We start from the raw sequence: 17,453 nt of genomic DNA on the forward strand, positions 1-17,453 counted from the left end.
CCAGGCTTCGCGGACCTCTCTGCAAGCAGCGGGAGTGCTCCCACGGCTTGCAGAGAGCTGCCTGTTTGGGGGCTGGGGTCGGGGGAAGCTCGAGCTTCCCCCGCCCCAGCCCTGCACCTGGGGGAAAAATAATTCCCCCCCCTTTATTTCCCCCCCAAAAAACTGGGTGCGCCCTATGGTCCAGTGCGCCCTATGGTGCGAAAAATTCGGTATATGTTGTTTAATATACACCTGAAGCAGAGTGGGAAGTCAGTCTCCTGAAAACAGTCTCCAGGGTGGAAGTTCTGTGGATTTTTATAGATGGCTAGAAAGCAGGGCCACTTGGGGCAGGCCCTCACCTTGAACTGACCCCCCACTCTGGGGTCGTCATCTTTCACCAGCCCTCGGTGCAGCTGAAAGGTCTGGCAGAAATCCTGTAGGCCATGGAATTCAGGCACTTCTTCCAGTTCACAGCTATACATCTGGGAGAAGGAGACACAGACGTTGGCTTAGCCCCTTGGCTGGGCTCCCTGCAGCGTGTGCACCTGCTCACTGCTTCAGCCATCTCTCCCCAGGCATTGAGTTAAAGTCATTTTCTTACATTTAAGAACATCAGAATGTAGTGGGTCAGGCCCAGCAGCCTGTTCTCACAGTGGCCAGCCAGAAGCCTGTGGGAAACCCGCCAGCACAAGAGCATCCCACACGAGGTCAAGCAACTGGGATTCAGAAGCAACTGGGATTCTGCCTCTGACTGTAGAGGCAGAACACAGCCATCATAGCTAGTAGCCATTGATAGCCCCCTCCGCCATCTTTTAAATCCATCCAGATTGGTGGCCATCGCTGCCTCTTGTGGGAGTGAAGTTCATAGTTTAACTATGCAATGTGTGAAGAAATACATTCATTTGTCTCTCCTGAATCTTTCAACTTTCAGCTTCCTTCAACATCCCTGAGTTCTCGTATTATGAGAGAGGGGGAAATAGCCACTTTCTCCCCAGCACCCACAATTTTATATACCTCTATCATGTCTCTTCTTCCTTGCCTTTTCTTTAAACTAAAAAGACACAAATGGGTATTTTGTTGCCCTTTTCTAAATATTTTCCAACTCAACAATATCCATTTTGAGTTGAGGCATCCAGGACTGTGCACTGTACTCCAAGTGTGGTTGCATCACAGATTTGCAGCATGGCATCATGCTACTGGCAGTTTTCTTTTCAATTCCTTCCTTAATGATCCCTATGTGCATCATTCACTCTTGTTTACACAGAATGGCAGTGTTTGCCATTTTGCTGCCCATTCATTCAGTTTGGAGAGATCCTTTTGGAGTTCTTCACAATCCTTTTCACTTTAATAACTCTAAAAAACAACAACTAGATCCCTGCATTATCTCTACAAACATAAATTTAGGGACAGATGTTAGTTGAGGAAACCTGCCGTTCTGCCTTGCATTCTGCTTGGACTGCTACCCCTCCCCCCACAGCACAGGCACCTTCAAACTATCAAAGCCCTTCTCCAGGTAATGTCCACTCTTTGACAGATCTCCCATAGTCACGTAGTACTTGCTCCACCAGTCCACCTCCTCTTCCTCTTCTTCCATCTCCTGTATGGGGAGAAGGAAATTCAGTTCACCTCCACGTCACATGTTCTCAGAGCAAAACAACATTCGTTCGGATCCAAACTTGACTTGTGGGATCTGATCTGTAGAACATGTTCAGATTATAGGAGGCAGCACAATAGCCCAAACATTTTGCGATGCTCCCTCAGCTACTGTTTCTAGAAGACTACACAGGTTTTTTACTAAAATTGGAAGAAGTCAGAGGGGTGGAGCTTGTGGGTTTTATGAAGGATCCTTCTACGCCCCCTCCATCTGAATAGTCACCAGTCTTTGTTTTGATTACCCCCCTCCCTAATCAACAAGAAATCAAGCAGGGAAGTGGCTTGGGAGCCTCCAGATCTGTACGGATGCAGCACCCGCGATCAAGAAGTAATAGTAGAAGAAGAAGAGTTTGGATTTGATATCCTGCTTTATCACTACCCGAAGAAGTCTCAAAGTGGCTAACATTCTCCTTTCCTTTCCTCCCCCACAACAAACACTCTGTGAGGTGAATGGGGCTGAGAGACTTCAGAGAAGTGTGACTGGCCCAAGGTCACCCAGCAGCTGCATGTGGAGGAGCAGGGAAGCGAACCCGCTTCCCCAGATTACGAGTCTACCGCTCTTAACCACTACACCACACTGGCTCTTAGCTTTGATGGCATCATGACTTACCTTCTCTTCTTTCCTAAAGGGCCTTTTCCAGAACCAGGCCTTGTAGGCTTTGCCCAGCTCCTGCAAGAAGCAGCAGAATAACTCTCACAAGCCCAACAGCCATCCAACTTTGTTCCTCCTTCCAGGGAACCCCATAGTTTCTCTCTTCCCTGGGAGGCTGGGCTTTTTTGGCTACCACTACTTACATGGCAGCATCTGTGCCAGAGGCTGTGGCCTGAAAAGTGGCTAAACCTATGGAAGTGAAATGCAAAACCAAAAGACAGAAGCCTTAAAAAGAGAGAAAAAAGGGAAAGGAAGGTAAGGAAAAACTGTAAGTTTGACAATAGCTTAACCTGCTTGGATGAAGGACCTAGAAAGAATTTGCTCCATTCCACCTGCTATGGTGGCTGAATGAGAACTGAGCAGGAAGGTGTAGGATCTATGCTTTGGAGCATGCACACAACACAAATGTGTAGGCTACTCCGCAGAGCTTCCGAGCCAGCACAATCCTTGGGGGTTTGCAGCCCACCACTCCCTGTCCTCAAACATCTGCTGCCTGAGGTGGGTGTCTCACTCTGTCTAATGGTAGGTCCAGCCCTGAATGAAGAAGACCTGAGCTTCCCTGGATGAGGCTTTCCCTTCTGCTACCAATCCATTGTAGAGGCATGTGCGGTGTGCTGTTGGGGGATTACTCATAGTTGACACAACCCCAGCCAGCACCCCATGTGAACATGCTTGCAAAATTCATGCAACCAAGAATACTTTCAGAATCTCAGAGATACCAAAATACACTGATATAGAACATGGGAAGTTAGGGCTCACCCACACTTACCTTCCACCCCACACTTTCTAGGCACAAGTTTGTGCTTTAATAAATTGCAGTGCCCAAGCACTTTTTTTGGCCCACTGCTTTCCTCAGGAAAACCTGCTCTTTAACACTAATTGGAACAAACAACAATTTGGATGGTTGTTTGCTCCAATTCAGCAGTAAAGAGCATGTTTCCGGGGGGAAGGCACTGGAGAAACACACACACACACACACACACACACACACACACACACACACACCTGTGCCTAGAAACATGGCTCAAAAGGAAGTATCAATTACCCCTTGGAAACCCACCACCGTAGGAGGAGACCAGGGCTCTTAAAGGTTCATTCTTTCCATTGGCCTGTGGAGAGCCTGATAAATGTAGACCTTCTTCAAGGAAGGAAGGAACTGAATCAGTGGCAAGACAATGAGATGCAGCAACACTTACCTTCTTTCTCTTTGTCTTGGCAATGGCTGTTTGGAGAAGGGGAAAATTGAGAAGACGTGGAATTAATAATAGCAAACTTTGAAAGGTTTGACAGTGGAAACAAGCAGGAACAAAATCTGCCACCTTGCTTGCAAATGCTTTTAGGAGGTGGAGAGCCATTAGTTTGGTATAGCTTGCTCGCCCTTTGGAAAGCTCGGAGAGGCTTACATGAGGCTCCCTGGTTCTCTCAGGCAGGGATCAATGTTGCTGAACTGAAACTCCCATAATCCCTGGCCATTGTCCATGCTTGCCGTGGCTGATGGGAGATGTAGTTCAGCAACCATCTGGAGGGCTACAGGTTCCTCACCACCTGTGTTACAGCAACAACCGGTGTTCCCAGACCATGCAGCTGGCATGCAAGGTCAGGTAACCCACAACAAAGATGTGGAAGCAACCCATAAGGCACTTCAGACCCAGCCTTCCCAAGAGTGACTTGGGCAGTGGCGCAGCAGGAGTAGCCTCCTGGAAGTGGCATCGCTGCCGCTTAATGGGAAGGACAAGGTGGCAGTGAGGTCAGGGTTGTGCAGGTACACTGGCAGAGCCAATTCGGTGCTTTGGCACAAACCAAACCTTGCTAAGCGCCAGTGGCACTGCTGCTATGGGCTATTGCTGTGGCGCTGCTCCACTGGGCAAGGCACTCCTGTTCCCCGGAGCTGACAAAGACATACATGAGGCTATCCTTTTTCTGCCCTTGCAGTGGCCTTGAGAGTGTGTGGCTGGCGTGGAGACCTATATTTCCTGTGCTGCATCTAAAAGCAACTGGTGGAAGGAGGAGGAGACGTTTGCAGGGACAAAGTGACAGGTGGGAAAGGGTTAAGCACACCCTGCGGCTCCTCTGCAGTCTCTTCCCCCAATTGCCACTTTGCAGCTGTTTGGAGGCAACTGGGGTGTCCAGCGCCATGTTTGCAGCCAGGAATATAGCTCTGTTCAGCCCTAAGAATAAACTCTTGCAATGGAACTCAGCAGCACTTAAGTTTGTTTTTGGTTGTTAGTTTGTTTGTTAATGTGGCTAATATTGTAGATTATGAGTGCTGTAGCGCTTTGTGAATCTTATAACATGACCTGTGTTGTGGCTGTGCTGTTTAGCTTATTTTTTTTAGTTGTTTCGTTAATAGTGTTTTATACTAGTTGCTTGTTTTACTGATTATTTGTTAATTATTCTATAATGGTGGTGTTCTATCATGTAATTGTCATTGATTGCTTGTGAGCCACTTTGTTTGTTTTTTTTCAAGTGAATTTTTATTGTTTTCCTTGCATTTCTTTTCCAACAAATTGTAATAACACCATACATTCCCTTTGACTCTGCCGAGTCACGACCCCCCTCCCTCCCCACAACTGGTATATTTATCCTCTTTCCATCACACACATCATTCTCAAATTAGTACTATTATACATTGGAGGTATTATGTCAATCCTGCTAGTGTCTTGACCTCTTTACAATTCTTCTTTAAGTATTCAATAAATTTACTCCAGTTATTTTGGTATCTTTGATCTCCCTGGTCCCGGATCCTCCCTGACAGTTTGGCAAGTTCTGCATATTCTGTCAACTTCGCCTGCCACTCCTGTATAGTTGGTATATCTTGTACTTTCCATCTTTGGGCCAGAAGGGTCCTCGTGGCAGCTGTAGCATACATGAACAAATTTTGATCTTCTATTTTAATTTCTGTTCCTATTAAGCCTAATAGACATGCTTCCGGTCTTTTGGGGAAAGTATATCTAAATATCTTTTTGAGTTCATTATAAATTGCTTCCCAAAATTTTTTTACCTTATCGCAGGTCCACCACATATGGAAATAGTCCCCATCTGCCTTTTTACATTTCCAACACTTTCTTTCTTTTTTCCTATACATTTTAGCTAATGTGGCTTGTGAGCCACTTTGTGACTCATGTGAGTGAAAAGCAGCATAGAAAATGAAATGAACTCACTCCTGTAAGGTGGAGCCTACCTCTGACAGGGAGATTATGGGCCTTCCTTTCTTCCCAGGGGTCACAGTAGTACTGGCTCATGGATCTCACAGTCGCTTGGCCCACCACAGGCTTAAATCCAAACTCTCTGTGGTCTATCACCTTTAGTTCGATAGGAAGCGCATAATCTTCATCCACAGGCAGGTACTAAGAGAGATCAGGAGGGGCTGCATGAGGTTCTTCCAGGAGAGGAACGCCTGGGGGATCCATTTGAGGGATGATGAGACAAAGACAGCTGTGCACATACTGTCATGCTGTCCAAGTGAGGAGATTACACCTCTAAGGTTTCAGTATAGCTAGTAACTAAAAAGATGCCTATTTAAATGAGCATGCCTGGCCTAAAGATGCTTGCTTAGATAAGCATTTGTGGCTCTTGATGACACACGCTACCAGTTTGGATCGAGGCAGGGCTGGTCCAAGACTTTTTGTCACCTGAGGCAAGCCACAAAATGGCATCCCCTCTCCTCCCATGAGGGAAGAAAGGGTGAGAGAAGATCTACATCTGGAACAAGGGTGGGAGGAGACCAGCAGTGCCTCCTGTTCACTAAGATCGCCATATGGGACAGCTGAATATTCCTGCATTGCAGGGGGCTTGGCTAGATGATCCCATGGGTCCCTTCCAACTCTACAATTCTATAAGATTCTAAGAAGCTACTGTGGAGGTGGCATAGGGGGGCTGCTGAGGAGACAGCAGATCCAGCCCCCAAGGAGCACGCTGCAACTGTTGGTAGCACCATGGGGGCAGCAGTGGGCAATGCATTCCTTGGAGGCCAGATTTGCTGCCCCTGTGAATCCTGCTGCTTGAGGCGGTCGCCTCACCTTGCCTCATGGGTGGGCCAGCCCTGCGTAGAGGCTGGAGGGAAAGTATAGCTAGTAAAGGAGACATGAGGCAAAAGGTCACAGTGAAAATGTGGATTGCAAAATCTGATTAGCACACTCTAAAATGGTGGAGATGATGATGATGATGATGATTGGAGGAGAGGTTAGTTTCATCTCAAGTCTTAAGATTTGCCCTTGGAAACTGTCTCTGCCATATGCTAGGGGCCCACTCACCACTTTCATGAGATAGATATTGATTGGAAAATTGGAGTGCTCTTGCAGATTCCTGATGACTGGTGTCTGAAGCGTTTCTCCTCCACACTCTATGATGAGACTCGGATTGCTGATGGCCAGCAGATTGTAGGTCTTCATGTCCCGCAGGCCCCAAGCCAGGATCTGTGGGAAGATCATGATAAAAATTTATAAAAGCAACAGCTCAGCAGAAAGTGGGGCCACAGGGCCTGAGGCTCTGCTTTCTGGATTGGTTGCAGGGTTGGACCAACCCATCCATTTTACTTCCCCTGAACCTTTGAAGAATTAAATGATAATTGTGGAGTTTACAACCCGCCCCCGTGCAATCTTTTAAATTCATTATGCTTTATTTTCCCCTCCCCCCCCCCATGCATGCTGTAAGCCACCCAGAGTGGCTGGGGAAACCCAGCCAGATGGGCAGGGTAACAACAACAACAACAACAACAAAACAACAACAACAACAACAATAATATCATCATCTTGTGGCTTTACACTCACCTCAATGGCCATCAGCCTTAAGATTGGCCGGATTCCTTTAGGGATTATGTATGTCCCATCCTTCCATGCAGGTGGTGGAAGCTTTCCTAAGGATCCATCCTGTAGAGAGGATGAAGAGCTCTGCTGAACAGAGATCTATTTTTCTTTTTTTAGCCAGTGATGAATGACATTTTCTCCTCAGTCTTTAGCTGGAGGATAACTATTGGCTTTATGAGCCCCAGAGAGCAAATCTGGAGAGTAGAAATCTAGAGAGTAGGGTGTAGTAGACAAATTTCTTTTGCCCTGCTTAGACGTGCTGGAGCTTTGAAACACTTGGTTGCAGAAGGCTTTTGAAATGATGCTGGGGCAGCAGGTTGCTCCTTCGAACCTCCCAGATGTTTTGAATTACAACTCCCATCATCCCCAGGGAACGTGGCTGTGAGGAGTAGAACTGATGGGAGCTGTAGTCCAAAATATCTGGAGGGCACCAGGGATAGTGAAGGCTGCTTTAGAGCCTCTGGGAAACTCAAAGAAAATTGTTGCTTGCGACTGCATGACTCTTTTATCCAGTTTTTTAAAGGAGTTGTAGCTTAATTTGGTTTCTTCCGGTGTACCTAAATGTCAGGAGTGAGCCAGCAGTAAATCACACCATTGAAGCTGGAGTGAACTTTCTGTTAGCAAGAACAGAGTCTGCACAGATTTGGAGGAATGCCAGGCCCAATGAGCACAGCAGCTCATGTCTGGTAGGTCTTGCCTCCTGGATCAGTTGCCAAGCCTGAAAGTCTCTGCCTCACCACAGCCATCTAAGTTTCCTCCTCTCCAGGACCTTTCTCAAGCAATTGGAGACTGTGTCTGCATGAAGTCAACCTCTCCCCCACCCTTTTCATGCTTCTTGTGTTCCTGGGAGACCACAGGAAAGGGGAGCTTGTCGGAGCAGGAAGGGGGGGACAGACTCCTGTCACTTTGCCTGACTCATCTCCGCCTCTTGGCCTCCCTCATCCCACTTTCCTGCTTCAGCTTATGACTCTGATTCTGGACTCTGCTACAGACTCTCCCAGTTCACTGAGACCTGTTACCTCTCCAGCTTCTGACACCACTTTCCAGGCTTCTCCCACTTCTCCCAGTGACCACTCACTGTTGTCCCACCACCACTGCCCAGACTCTGTGCCTTCTTCCCTTGAGAGTTCTCCTGCTAGTTCCACCATTCCTCTGCATCACACCAGTCCATGATACTAACGCATAACCTGCCATAAGGCATAATTTAATTTGTTACCTTCTTGTCCAACAGAAGCTCAAAAGCAGCCAGGAGCTGTCCGGAATCCTCCTGTTCTTTGATGATTGTATACTTCTGGAGGCGGGGTAGTCTTCGTGAGCTGAGATCCAGGTGCACACTTGGGATGCACAAGCTCCTTCCCATGAAATAATGGGAGTGGCCCTGAAAGAGACACAGAACAAGGGGTGAAGGTTTTCCAGGCTAGGTGTGCAAGAGGAGTCGTTAAAAGCAAATAGTAGATTTGGCTGCCTGTATGTTTGGCTGCCTGTATGTAGGGTCAGAAAGCAAACAGACAGGAAATGTTGGACATGCTGAAGACTGTACTTGGTGTTATAATCTAGTTGTTCCCTTATGTGGAAATTGCAGTCTGAAGCAGCTGGAGGGCACCAGGATGGGGAAGGCCAAGTTTAAAAGAGACTAGTGGTGGGCGAATCCATCAATTTCAGTTTCTCTCTTTTCTGATCTTACATTCAGTTCTCCCCATTTCCACATTAGTTTGTGATTTTTTTATTTTCAAAAAAGTTCTCATGAAAATTCATATGCATCTCAGTTCAAATTTCTCCTAACTGTATACATTTTTGCCAACACATTTCTGCAAAGCAGTGTTTCCTAATATAATGCATTTTCCTATGTTATTTTCACATATATTTTTATGAACACTTTACTCAAACATATGCATTTTTGTACATGTTACATGGAGGGAGAACTACATTGCAAAATTCAAAGAAGTGTGAATTCTGAAGGGTGTGTGTGTGTTTCTGTTTGTGTGTTGTTGAGAAGTGCTGCGAATTAGGTAGATTTGCCTTTAAATGTGAACCAAATCAAATTTCTTCTCCATCCTTACCAGAGAGCAATCTCCATTTTGAACTGGACTTATGGATATTTGTAACATTTAAGGATTGCTTGCCTTATTTTCAGCAGTATAGCTCTTGAATTCTGGCAAGTATTTTGATATGAGTAAAAATTGTCTTTTTCTTGTTTACTCAGTAGTCTGAGAGTGATTTCTTTGTTAAGAGGGAAACATAAAACAGGCAGAAGGTAATCCAAGTCTATCAAAAGCATCCTTGGAAATCACAATTACTCTAGAAGGTTACACTGACCTGTGGCCCCCGGAGGGTGGACCAAGAATGAATTTGGCTCCTGGGCTGGAAAAAAATTAGTCACCCCAAACTAAAGAAAGTGTTTGTTGACATATGTTGCATGGAATTCACTGCCATGAGATGTGGTGTTTTGTCACATTTGCAAGTTGACTAATTTATGGAGGAGGGAGTCTTATCAGGGACCATTACAAATGATAGCCAAATGGAACCTCCACGTTCAGAGGTAGTCTACCTCTTAATATCAGATACTGGGGATAAATGAAAGAGGAGGGCTGTTGCCTTCCTGTCCTGCTTGTGGACTTCCTAGAGATAGATTAACTGGGAAACAGGATGCCTGAATAGGTGGGTCTTTGGTTTGAGATAGCAGGGCTCTTGAGTTATTACTCAAGATAAAAGGCTGGAGGGAAAGCACCTGGGAATGCCTTCTGGACTGCCCATGGTGCTGTTATCACAGGTTAATAATGCCAGAAAAGAGAAGCCTGAATTTCAGTTGCCCTTTTGCTTGCCACCTTTTTCTGTTGACTTCATGGGCCTGTGAAAAGAACCTCATGCCTATCTCAGGGTTAGGTCATCGGCTTTGCATGCAGAAGGTCCCAGGTTCAATCCCTGGCATCTCTAGGTGGGGCTGGGAAAGACTGTGTTGGAAAGCCGCTGCCAGTCAGCATACAGATAATATCATGCTAGACGGGCCAATGGTCTGGCTCAGCGTAGGGAAACTTCCTATGCACATACACTTGCGTCAAAGTCAAAGACCTCCAAGGCCACCACAGGTGGCTCTTGCTCAGTTGCTCGAGGGTCTCCATAGATCAAGATGTTTTCAAAGATAAGGGTCTGGTCCCAGCAGGGGTGCAGCGTGCCAGAGATGGTCTGGGTATGTTGGCTCATGTGAAGGAAGGAAACGTGGGCCAAAGGATCTAGCAGAGAGGAAATAACAGGAGATGGAGGAATTACTGATACAGAGTCAAATATCACCTACATGTTTTCCAAGATAACACTACGCTATAAGCTTAAAATGGATGAATAGCCATTCACCCCCCCCCTCTTTCTTGGGAATTCTGGGAACTCTAGTTTTAAGATGGGTGAGTCTAGGGATCTCCAACAGAGAATTCTCAACATTTGCACTCCCAAACCACCATTGGATTGGCCCAGCTGTACTGTGCTGTAAGCATCAACTCTTTCCCCCAGGCCACTTTCCTGCTCTAAATCCCCCCCTGCAAAAGCAGCTGTTAAAGCAAATGGGGAGGGAGAGGAGAGAGGAATGATCTACAGATAGCTAAAAGCAACATTGGGAGGGTGTGTGGGGGGGTGTTAGATGGGGAAATGGCTTTTAAAAAAACAGTACTGTTGCCCTGATCCAGTCTGAGCATGATTTGAGGATAAGAAGACAAAGATGAAGATGATGATGAAGAAGAGGGCAGGAGATCCAATACTGGATCTCTTGCAACACAGCTTTTTTGCCCTGACCTGAGCTCCAGAAAAATAATAATTACCTTGGGAGAGGACACCAAGATTCTGCCCCTCCTAAATTCAAAGCGTAACACAGGCATTTGAGTGCCTCTGGGGAAATGGCCTCTTGTGAGGAAAGAGATGAGGACAGGGAGGAGTGAATGATAGAGGGCATGGGAGGGCAGAGGACTTGGAATCATAGAATGGTAGAGTAGCAAGGGACCCCAGGGGTTATCTAGTGCAACCCCTGCAATGCAATTACTTGTTTCCATTGCACCTACCTGCAGAACTCTTAGCACTAGTTCCAACTAGGTCTCTTGCCTGGTAGATGTAGCAGCGCAACTGGAAATAGACAGGATCTGAAAGGAGGAAGGAAGAAAAAAGAACTGCACTTTCCTTTTAGTTTGGCTACAATATACCACCCAGACTTGCAAACAGGGATGTAGGAAGGCAAAGTTTTTTCATTTCGCTCTGTATTCATAGCAAGCCGCTGCTCATCTTCCACCAAAAACCTTGCTGTCCGTTGTGGTGAGCTTATGTAATTGATTAAATAAATTGCACAAGTTATGTTGTCATTATGTTATTCCACCCCATTCATTTCAATGCAAAGGAAATGCATTGCAAATGGTGGAGTGGGGAGCACCATTCCAGACATGGGATGAATTTGCAAACACCAGCAATTTCTGCTCCTGCTTTTGTTTTTGTCCGAATTCTCTGCAAACTCCCTACTTGCTCTGTTAGAGAGTCCACAATATCATTCCATCTCAGGGGATGGGTTATGCCCCAGAATGCTTGGGAGAACCCCAAGCTTTACAGAAATAGAAAAGAATCTTTCAAAATACAACCACCCCCCTATGGATGCGTCTGCCTCAATACAGCCCAATAAGTGCTGAGCATGCTCAGTGGCCGTGGAATGCCGAGTGACCACTGAAAACGAAAAACAGAACAGGGAGAAAATATCCAAAAAGTGGCACAAACAAGGGCACTCTAGACATTTTGATCCATCAGAAGATCAGCTTTCAATTCATGTCAATGTAACTTGCATAGATTTAAAATACATCAAAATTGGTTTAGCAAACTGGTTTTGGATTTGCTCTTGGCAGGCACAGAACAGCCAAGTGTCACAGCTGGAGGTGATCCAGCAGTTCGGCCAAGTCCTGGAGAAAGGGGAGAACATCTGGGAGGGGTAACAGCAGGGGCAGACTTTGGCCTTTCATATTTCAGCAGTGCCCTATGTGAGCCCAAAGTTCAGCACTGCCCTCCTCTCGCCCTCTGTTCTGCTCAATTCACTATGTTGTACTTGCAAGCCCTGTGTCACTCTCTAGGCTCAGCGCCTAGTGTGGTAGAACCAGATGCGCTGCTTTAAATCTGTCTCTGGATAACAGTCCTTTGTCTTGGATACCCCTAAAGCCCAAGCCTGGCTCATCATTTTACAGTTCCTAAATTCATGTTTTATTAATTTTTTTACTTACTTTTATATTCCACCTTTCTTCCAAGGAGTTCAAGGTGGCATACATAGAAACCATGGCACGTATTCTATAGATTTATGACTGCTCCATGTAAGCTTTGAATGCACTATTTGCAAAGTAATTAATTATCATATTTGGGAAAATTTCTGGAGTTCAGGAATCAATGTGGGGTCAATCAGGGCTACCAGTGGTTTCTTTTCTGTCACTTTTCTTTCCACTTGATTCTGTTTCTTGACCATTGTATCTGTCATGGAATCTGATATTTACTTGTTATTTTATGTGCAGTAGGACAGCCTTCTTTTTCCATGTGCTCTTATTTGAACAAACTGTTGGAGAAAAGCATATGCATTCCCTTCTCTTGAGTTTGTAGTTAATGCATGAATTGCTTTAAACTACAAGAGGACACTTTGTGTGCAGCTATTTAGCCAACAGTGTTTGTAAGCCTCTATGTCTAATTTAACTCCAACCCTAAAAGATGTTTGTTCTTCTCGTCATAAAATATGTCTGCTGTTTCTCTCTTATATCCACTCATCCGGTAAATAGTTCCTGCGTGAATAAAGCCTTCGAACTCCAGAAACTGTAAGTCATTCTCATTCACCCAAGCTGCTAAGTCCTGTTAACACAGACTACTCACTCTTGAACATGCAGAAGATAAGTGGGGTGTTCTTCTTCAGGAGGGTTTGAGAGGGAGCTTTTTCTGGCTCTTTCTCATCTTTCTTTTCTTCTTTCTTTCCTATCTCAATTTTCTTATTTTTCCATTGGCTTTCAATTTCCACACCCTGAAAAGAGAGGACATATTTTTTTAAAAATAAAAAAATGCCATAAGTGTACACTTAAAAAAAACCCTGCTACCCATACAAATCATGCAAATAAAGCACAGCAGCACAATTTCTTTTATTTTGCATTTTTAAACATTGCCTTTTAGCTATTTTGCCAAACTTATTCCAGTTTTGCTAGTCATGGTATGTGTGTGTGTGGGGGGAGGAGAACCCTGAAACCCCACCCCCTGATGACGGGAAAACTTGTTTACCTTTGTGTGTGTGTGTGTGTGTGTGTGTGTGTGCGCGCGTGCGTGCTTGTTGAGAAATGGTGGCCACACAAAAAGCACTAGAGAATATTCAGAAAAAAATGCAAATCTTTTTCTACAAGGGTGGAAAAAGAAGAAATTCAGAAACACTTCTAGACATTTCAGCTTAACTCTGCTTGAGTCACATTGTGACTTATCCCAAGACTTCTCTGTTGAATTTTACTGAAATGAATGGAAGCTTCTGTCATGGATGCACTGAGGATAGAATTGGTGATGCTGCTATTGAACCATTTCTGTCTCTCTCCAGCAGTCAAGATTCAATTTAGGGCTCACCTGTGGAATTGGAACAAATGTCAATCCATGGAAAACCCATTTGACATTTGGTCCGATTCAGCTATAAATAGCATGTTTCCCTGGCAAAAGCGGCAGGACAAAAAAAAACCCCTGCTCAGACCCTTGCCTGCACATCATGAACCTGTGCCTAGAAATTACTTGGACGAGTCCTTTGAAAGCCAAAAGACTGACTTCGTATCCTCTGAATCACTTGCCAGCTGTGCCACAGCTGAGGCAGAAGGCACCTGCCTTTTCTTACCAGTGAACCCTCCAAGAGAAAAATGGAGGCCACACCGCTGGGCGACATCGGGATGAGCTTCCTGTGCCAGCAGCGCCGGCGAAAGATGTCGCTGGGATGCCGCTGCAGATGGAACCTCCAGCCATGGAGTGGGGCATATTCCCAAGTCTCTTCTTTCAGCCTTAACTCGGAGTGCTGCAGGAAATAGATGGAAAGAGAGGCTTGAAGTGAGCTGGAGAAAAGATAGTGATTAGGTCACCACATATGATCCTGGTATCAAGGCCATTTGAGACCCCCTGGATGGACTTGAAGGTTTTATGGGGGTTCACTTCAATGCTGATCATTAACAGTAACAATGAAGATTGTGATTTGATTTGGGGCCCCAATTTAGACAGCCATGTGTGTTACTACAATTTTGACGCACACAATGTTACATTGCATTTCATTGTCATTGCGATATATTTTGAGGCTTCATGTATGTTTTGTTTTTGTGGTTCTTAGTTGTTTTACTTAACTACACTGTTACTTCATATATGGGAATTATTAAGGCCACATGATCTAAGTTTGGAGCATCCAGCTTAGACCTTCTTACTGGTAGGTATCAGGAATGTGGCCGCCCCCCCGCCCCCCGAGCACACCGAGAGAGTCAGCCTCGGAAGATGAGCTGAGTGAGGAAGAGGTTAACTCTGTAGCTGAGAGTTGTCTGTCTGATATTTGAGAAAGCAGCCCAGGGCCCCTCCTCATTTCCAGGGAAGGAGCGTTTAGTTCCCAAGAGGAAGAGGAGGAGGAGTTGGATTCTGACCAAGACATTGCCAGGCAACCATCAAATAAGACTTCCTCTCAGGCTGGATCTTCGGAGGGGGATTGCATTCAAACCAAGAGTCCAAGAACTTGTAGGTTAGAAAATGTAGGTTAGAGAATGAAGGAGGGGGGAGAGAAGGCGGGCGGGATTTTGGTGTTCCTCCTGTTGGAGAGGGCAGGACGATGACTCGGACTGGAGCAACTAATGAGATCATGGCTGTCTGTCCTGCTCTGAATGTGTTTCTTTCTTTCTTTTTAATAAACTTTAATAAAACAAACTCCTGTTTGTTAGGAGAGTCTTCGCTGCTTTATCAGGCTGCTCCCCTGCAGAGGTCCCTATAGTAGGGTTAACATGGAGGAAGAAGAGTGATAACAAATAGTTTGGTAACCCTTCCTAGCAGGACAGCGTACTCTATGGTCTTAATCCCTTCATGGATTAATTATGTTGGTTATATGAGGCTGGACAGCAAGCACCCTCCCTTTTTACTAGCAGGCACCTCTTGAATGCCTTTTTATGTTCCTTATCTCTGTGCCAGTAATTTTAATAATCATTTTGTACCCTTTCCATGAAGTATTATATTTTATTGTTTTTATTGTTTTCTGGGCCGTGTCTAAGCTGCACTACCAGCCTGCCTGGGTGTCTTGTCAGTTGGCACCCCCCCCCAGGGGGTGCCAATCCCTGTCCACCTGGTCCCCATAAAAGTCCTGGCCTCAAGAGTTTGCTCTGCATTTATGGCTGACTTTTAATCCCTGACATTCTCTGAACAAGCCCTTGGGCACAACAGCTGTGAGCACCACTGCCAGTTACCAGCCGAAGGAAGGCAGCCATTTTTCCTTCTTGGTTCTCGCTGGCCAGGTTCCGGCAGCGTTTCCTGAGCCAACGCCGCCGGCGGTGGGTGTGGTAGGTCTTCTCGGCTGCATTCCAAGAACGGGGGAACTCAGCGGGTGGGAGAGCAACGCCATACTCCCAACCTAAGGGAGGAAATGTATTCTCATGAGGCTCCAGGCAATGACCCCAGAAGATATACAGTCATTGTTCTCAGGAGTGGCTCCAGGGCCAAGACAAACACAAATGGAAAACTTGCCAGCATCGTCCACAGCACGATTCTCCTCCACTTTCCAGTCTTCCACAAAGAGCCAGCCTTGGGGGCACAAAATCTCTTCCTTTGGAGGGGCAGGGGAACCACTCTAAAACAGAGAGGGCAGGGGGCAAAATGGGTGTCTAAGCAGCAATATTTAAAATGTGCAGGGCATTGCAAATCTTGGGGGCTCCAGTGCAGGAGAGGGTTTTGAGGTACTATTGAAAGCCAACCTTTTTAGGCTTGAGGGCATGTTAGAATATTTGAGTGAGTGCCGTAGCACCCCTGCCCTCACTGACCAGCTCTCTTCTTTCCCCTTGCTCAGTCCCTCCCTCAGTGTACACCTGCATGCACACACTTCACTTTCCCAAGGGATCTGGGTAAAAGTTGGTTAAGGCAGAATTAACCTGAGACTTTAAAAGCACATAAAGCTGAAAGAGAAATTTCCTAAGCATTTTTCAAGGGAGGAAAAGAAATTCATCTTCTCCATCTAATGGCTAAAGGGGCAGTGGTGGTGCTTGGAGGCTTTGGGGCACCAGGGGAAGACCACAAGGGTGCCATCGCATTCCTGGGCACCACACTGTTGGTCCCTGAGTCTTTTTTCAGATTATTGACCCCCAGCCTCAGGAGGATATGAAATTTAGGAGTGATGGTGGTGTGTGTGTTCCTGTGGTATAGAGGTATCCTGCTCAGTAGTGTGGCAAGACTCACCCAGGGTGTAGGACAAGGTGAGGTTCCAGCTGTGCTCTGGGAAACACAAAGCTCTAGCTAGGGACAACCTGAGCCCATTTGTAAAGGCAGCAGCAGGTGTAGTCTAATTGCTAGCACCATCTGTGCTGCAAAAGGCTGCCCTACTTAAAGGGGCCCACCTGTCCCTCGTAATCTCCTACTGCGAAGGAGCCAAGGAGGACCCTCTTCTAGGGTCTTATACAATGAAGTCCTTGGAGTTGGAGGATGGCAGAGACATATCCTTGGGCTTGGGGGTGGCACTGGCAGCAATGGTTCTGGAGCTGGCCCTCAGGAATGGGGTGCTATAGTATGTGTACCTTGCAGTCTCAAGGAATGTTCTGTGGGGGTGGGGGGTCTCCTTCTTCTTTCGGAAGTTTCCCCCCATTTTGGATATGGCAGGTTCTGACGGGGGGGGGGGGGATCTACGGGGAGAGCATCTTCCAAAGGTAAGTTTGAAAACCACTGGCATCTCCCAAGGATGTCCAAGCCTCAGAGGGTCTGCCCTCAGTCCCAGGCTGAAGCTGTCTGTCTCTCCCCTCACTCACAGCATTGCTATAGGGGACTGGGGCTGGTCTCCATCGACGCCCAGGTTGCCGGATCTGGTTCTCATACACTTCCTCTAGCACTTCGGTGTGGTTTGTCTCTTTGTCCAGCAAGAGCCTGGTCAGATGCAGAAGGGGCAAAGGTCTGGTATGTTTTTGGTATGGTGTGGTTTATTTACATACTGTTTAGTGACCCAAGGGCCACAGCAGGGTGAACCACATGAATACATTGCAAAAGGAATAAACAAAGTTTGTATCTACGTAATCTGTGTAGACACATTCTATTTTAGAATCAATGGAGACTGAGTGCTTTTCCCCAGTATGTAGTCCATGCGTCACTGAGATCTGTTGCATATTCTTTGCCCTTGAAAAGTGATCCTTGAG

At 46.2% G+C, this 17,453-nt stretch overlaps 1 protein-coding gene across 3 annotated transcripts in view; it reads right to left on the reverse strand.

Moving 5' to 3' along the window:
• FER1L5 (fer-1 like family member 5) overlaps window positions 1-17,453 on the reverse strand; it is a 103,614-nt gene that overhangs the window by 19,277 nt on the left and 66,884 nt on the right. The window contains exons 28-42 of one of the 3 annotated variants that reach the window (XM_083753106.1): window positions 17,073-17,187; window positions 15,805-15,907; window positions 15,528-15,691; window positions 13,940-14,113; window positions 12,955-13,099; window positions 11,133-11,210; window positions 10,138-10,319; window positions 8,306-8,467; window positions 7,054-7,152; window positions 6,538-6,699; window positions 5,466-5,631; window positions 3,481-3,506; window positions 2,243-2,302; window positions 1,466-1,576; window positions 339-461 (exon numbers count right to left, since the gene is read on the reverse strand). In XM_083753106.1, coding sequence (XP_083609232.1) covers window positions 339-461; window positions 1,466-1,576; window positions 2,243-2,302; window positions 3,481-3,506; window positions 5,466-5,631; window positions 6,538-6,699; window positions 7,054-7,152; window positions 8,306-8,467; window positions 10,138-10,319; window positions 11,133-11,210; window positions 12,955-13,099; window positions 13,940-14,113; window positions 15,528-15,691; window positions 15,805-15,907; window positions 17,073-17,187 — 1,870 coding nt within the window. The remainder of the gene's footprint in view (window positions 1-338; window positions 462-1,465; window positions 1,577-2,242; window positions 2,303-3,480; window positions 3,507-5,465; window positions 5,632-6,537; window positions 6,700-7,053; window positions 7,153-8,305; window positions 8,468-10,137; window positions 10,320-11,132; window positions 11,211-12,954; window positions 13,100-13,939; window positions 14,114-15,527; window positions 15,692-15,804; window positions 15,908-17,072; window positions 17,188-17,453) is intronic. The other 2 variants (XM_083753107.1, XM_083753108.1) reach the window with 2 other exon arrangements.

Source organism: Podarcis gaigeae (assembly GCF_964106915.1).
Source record: "Podarcis gaigeae genome assembly, chromosome: 8".
NCBI lineage: Eukaryota > Metazoa > Chordata > Lepidosauria > Squamata > Lacertidae > Podarcis > Podarcis gaigeae.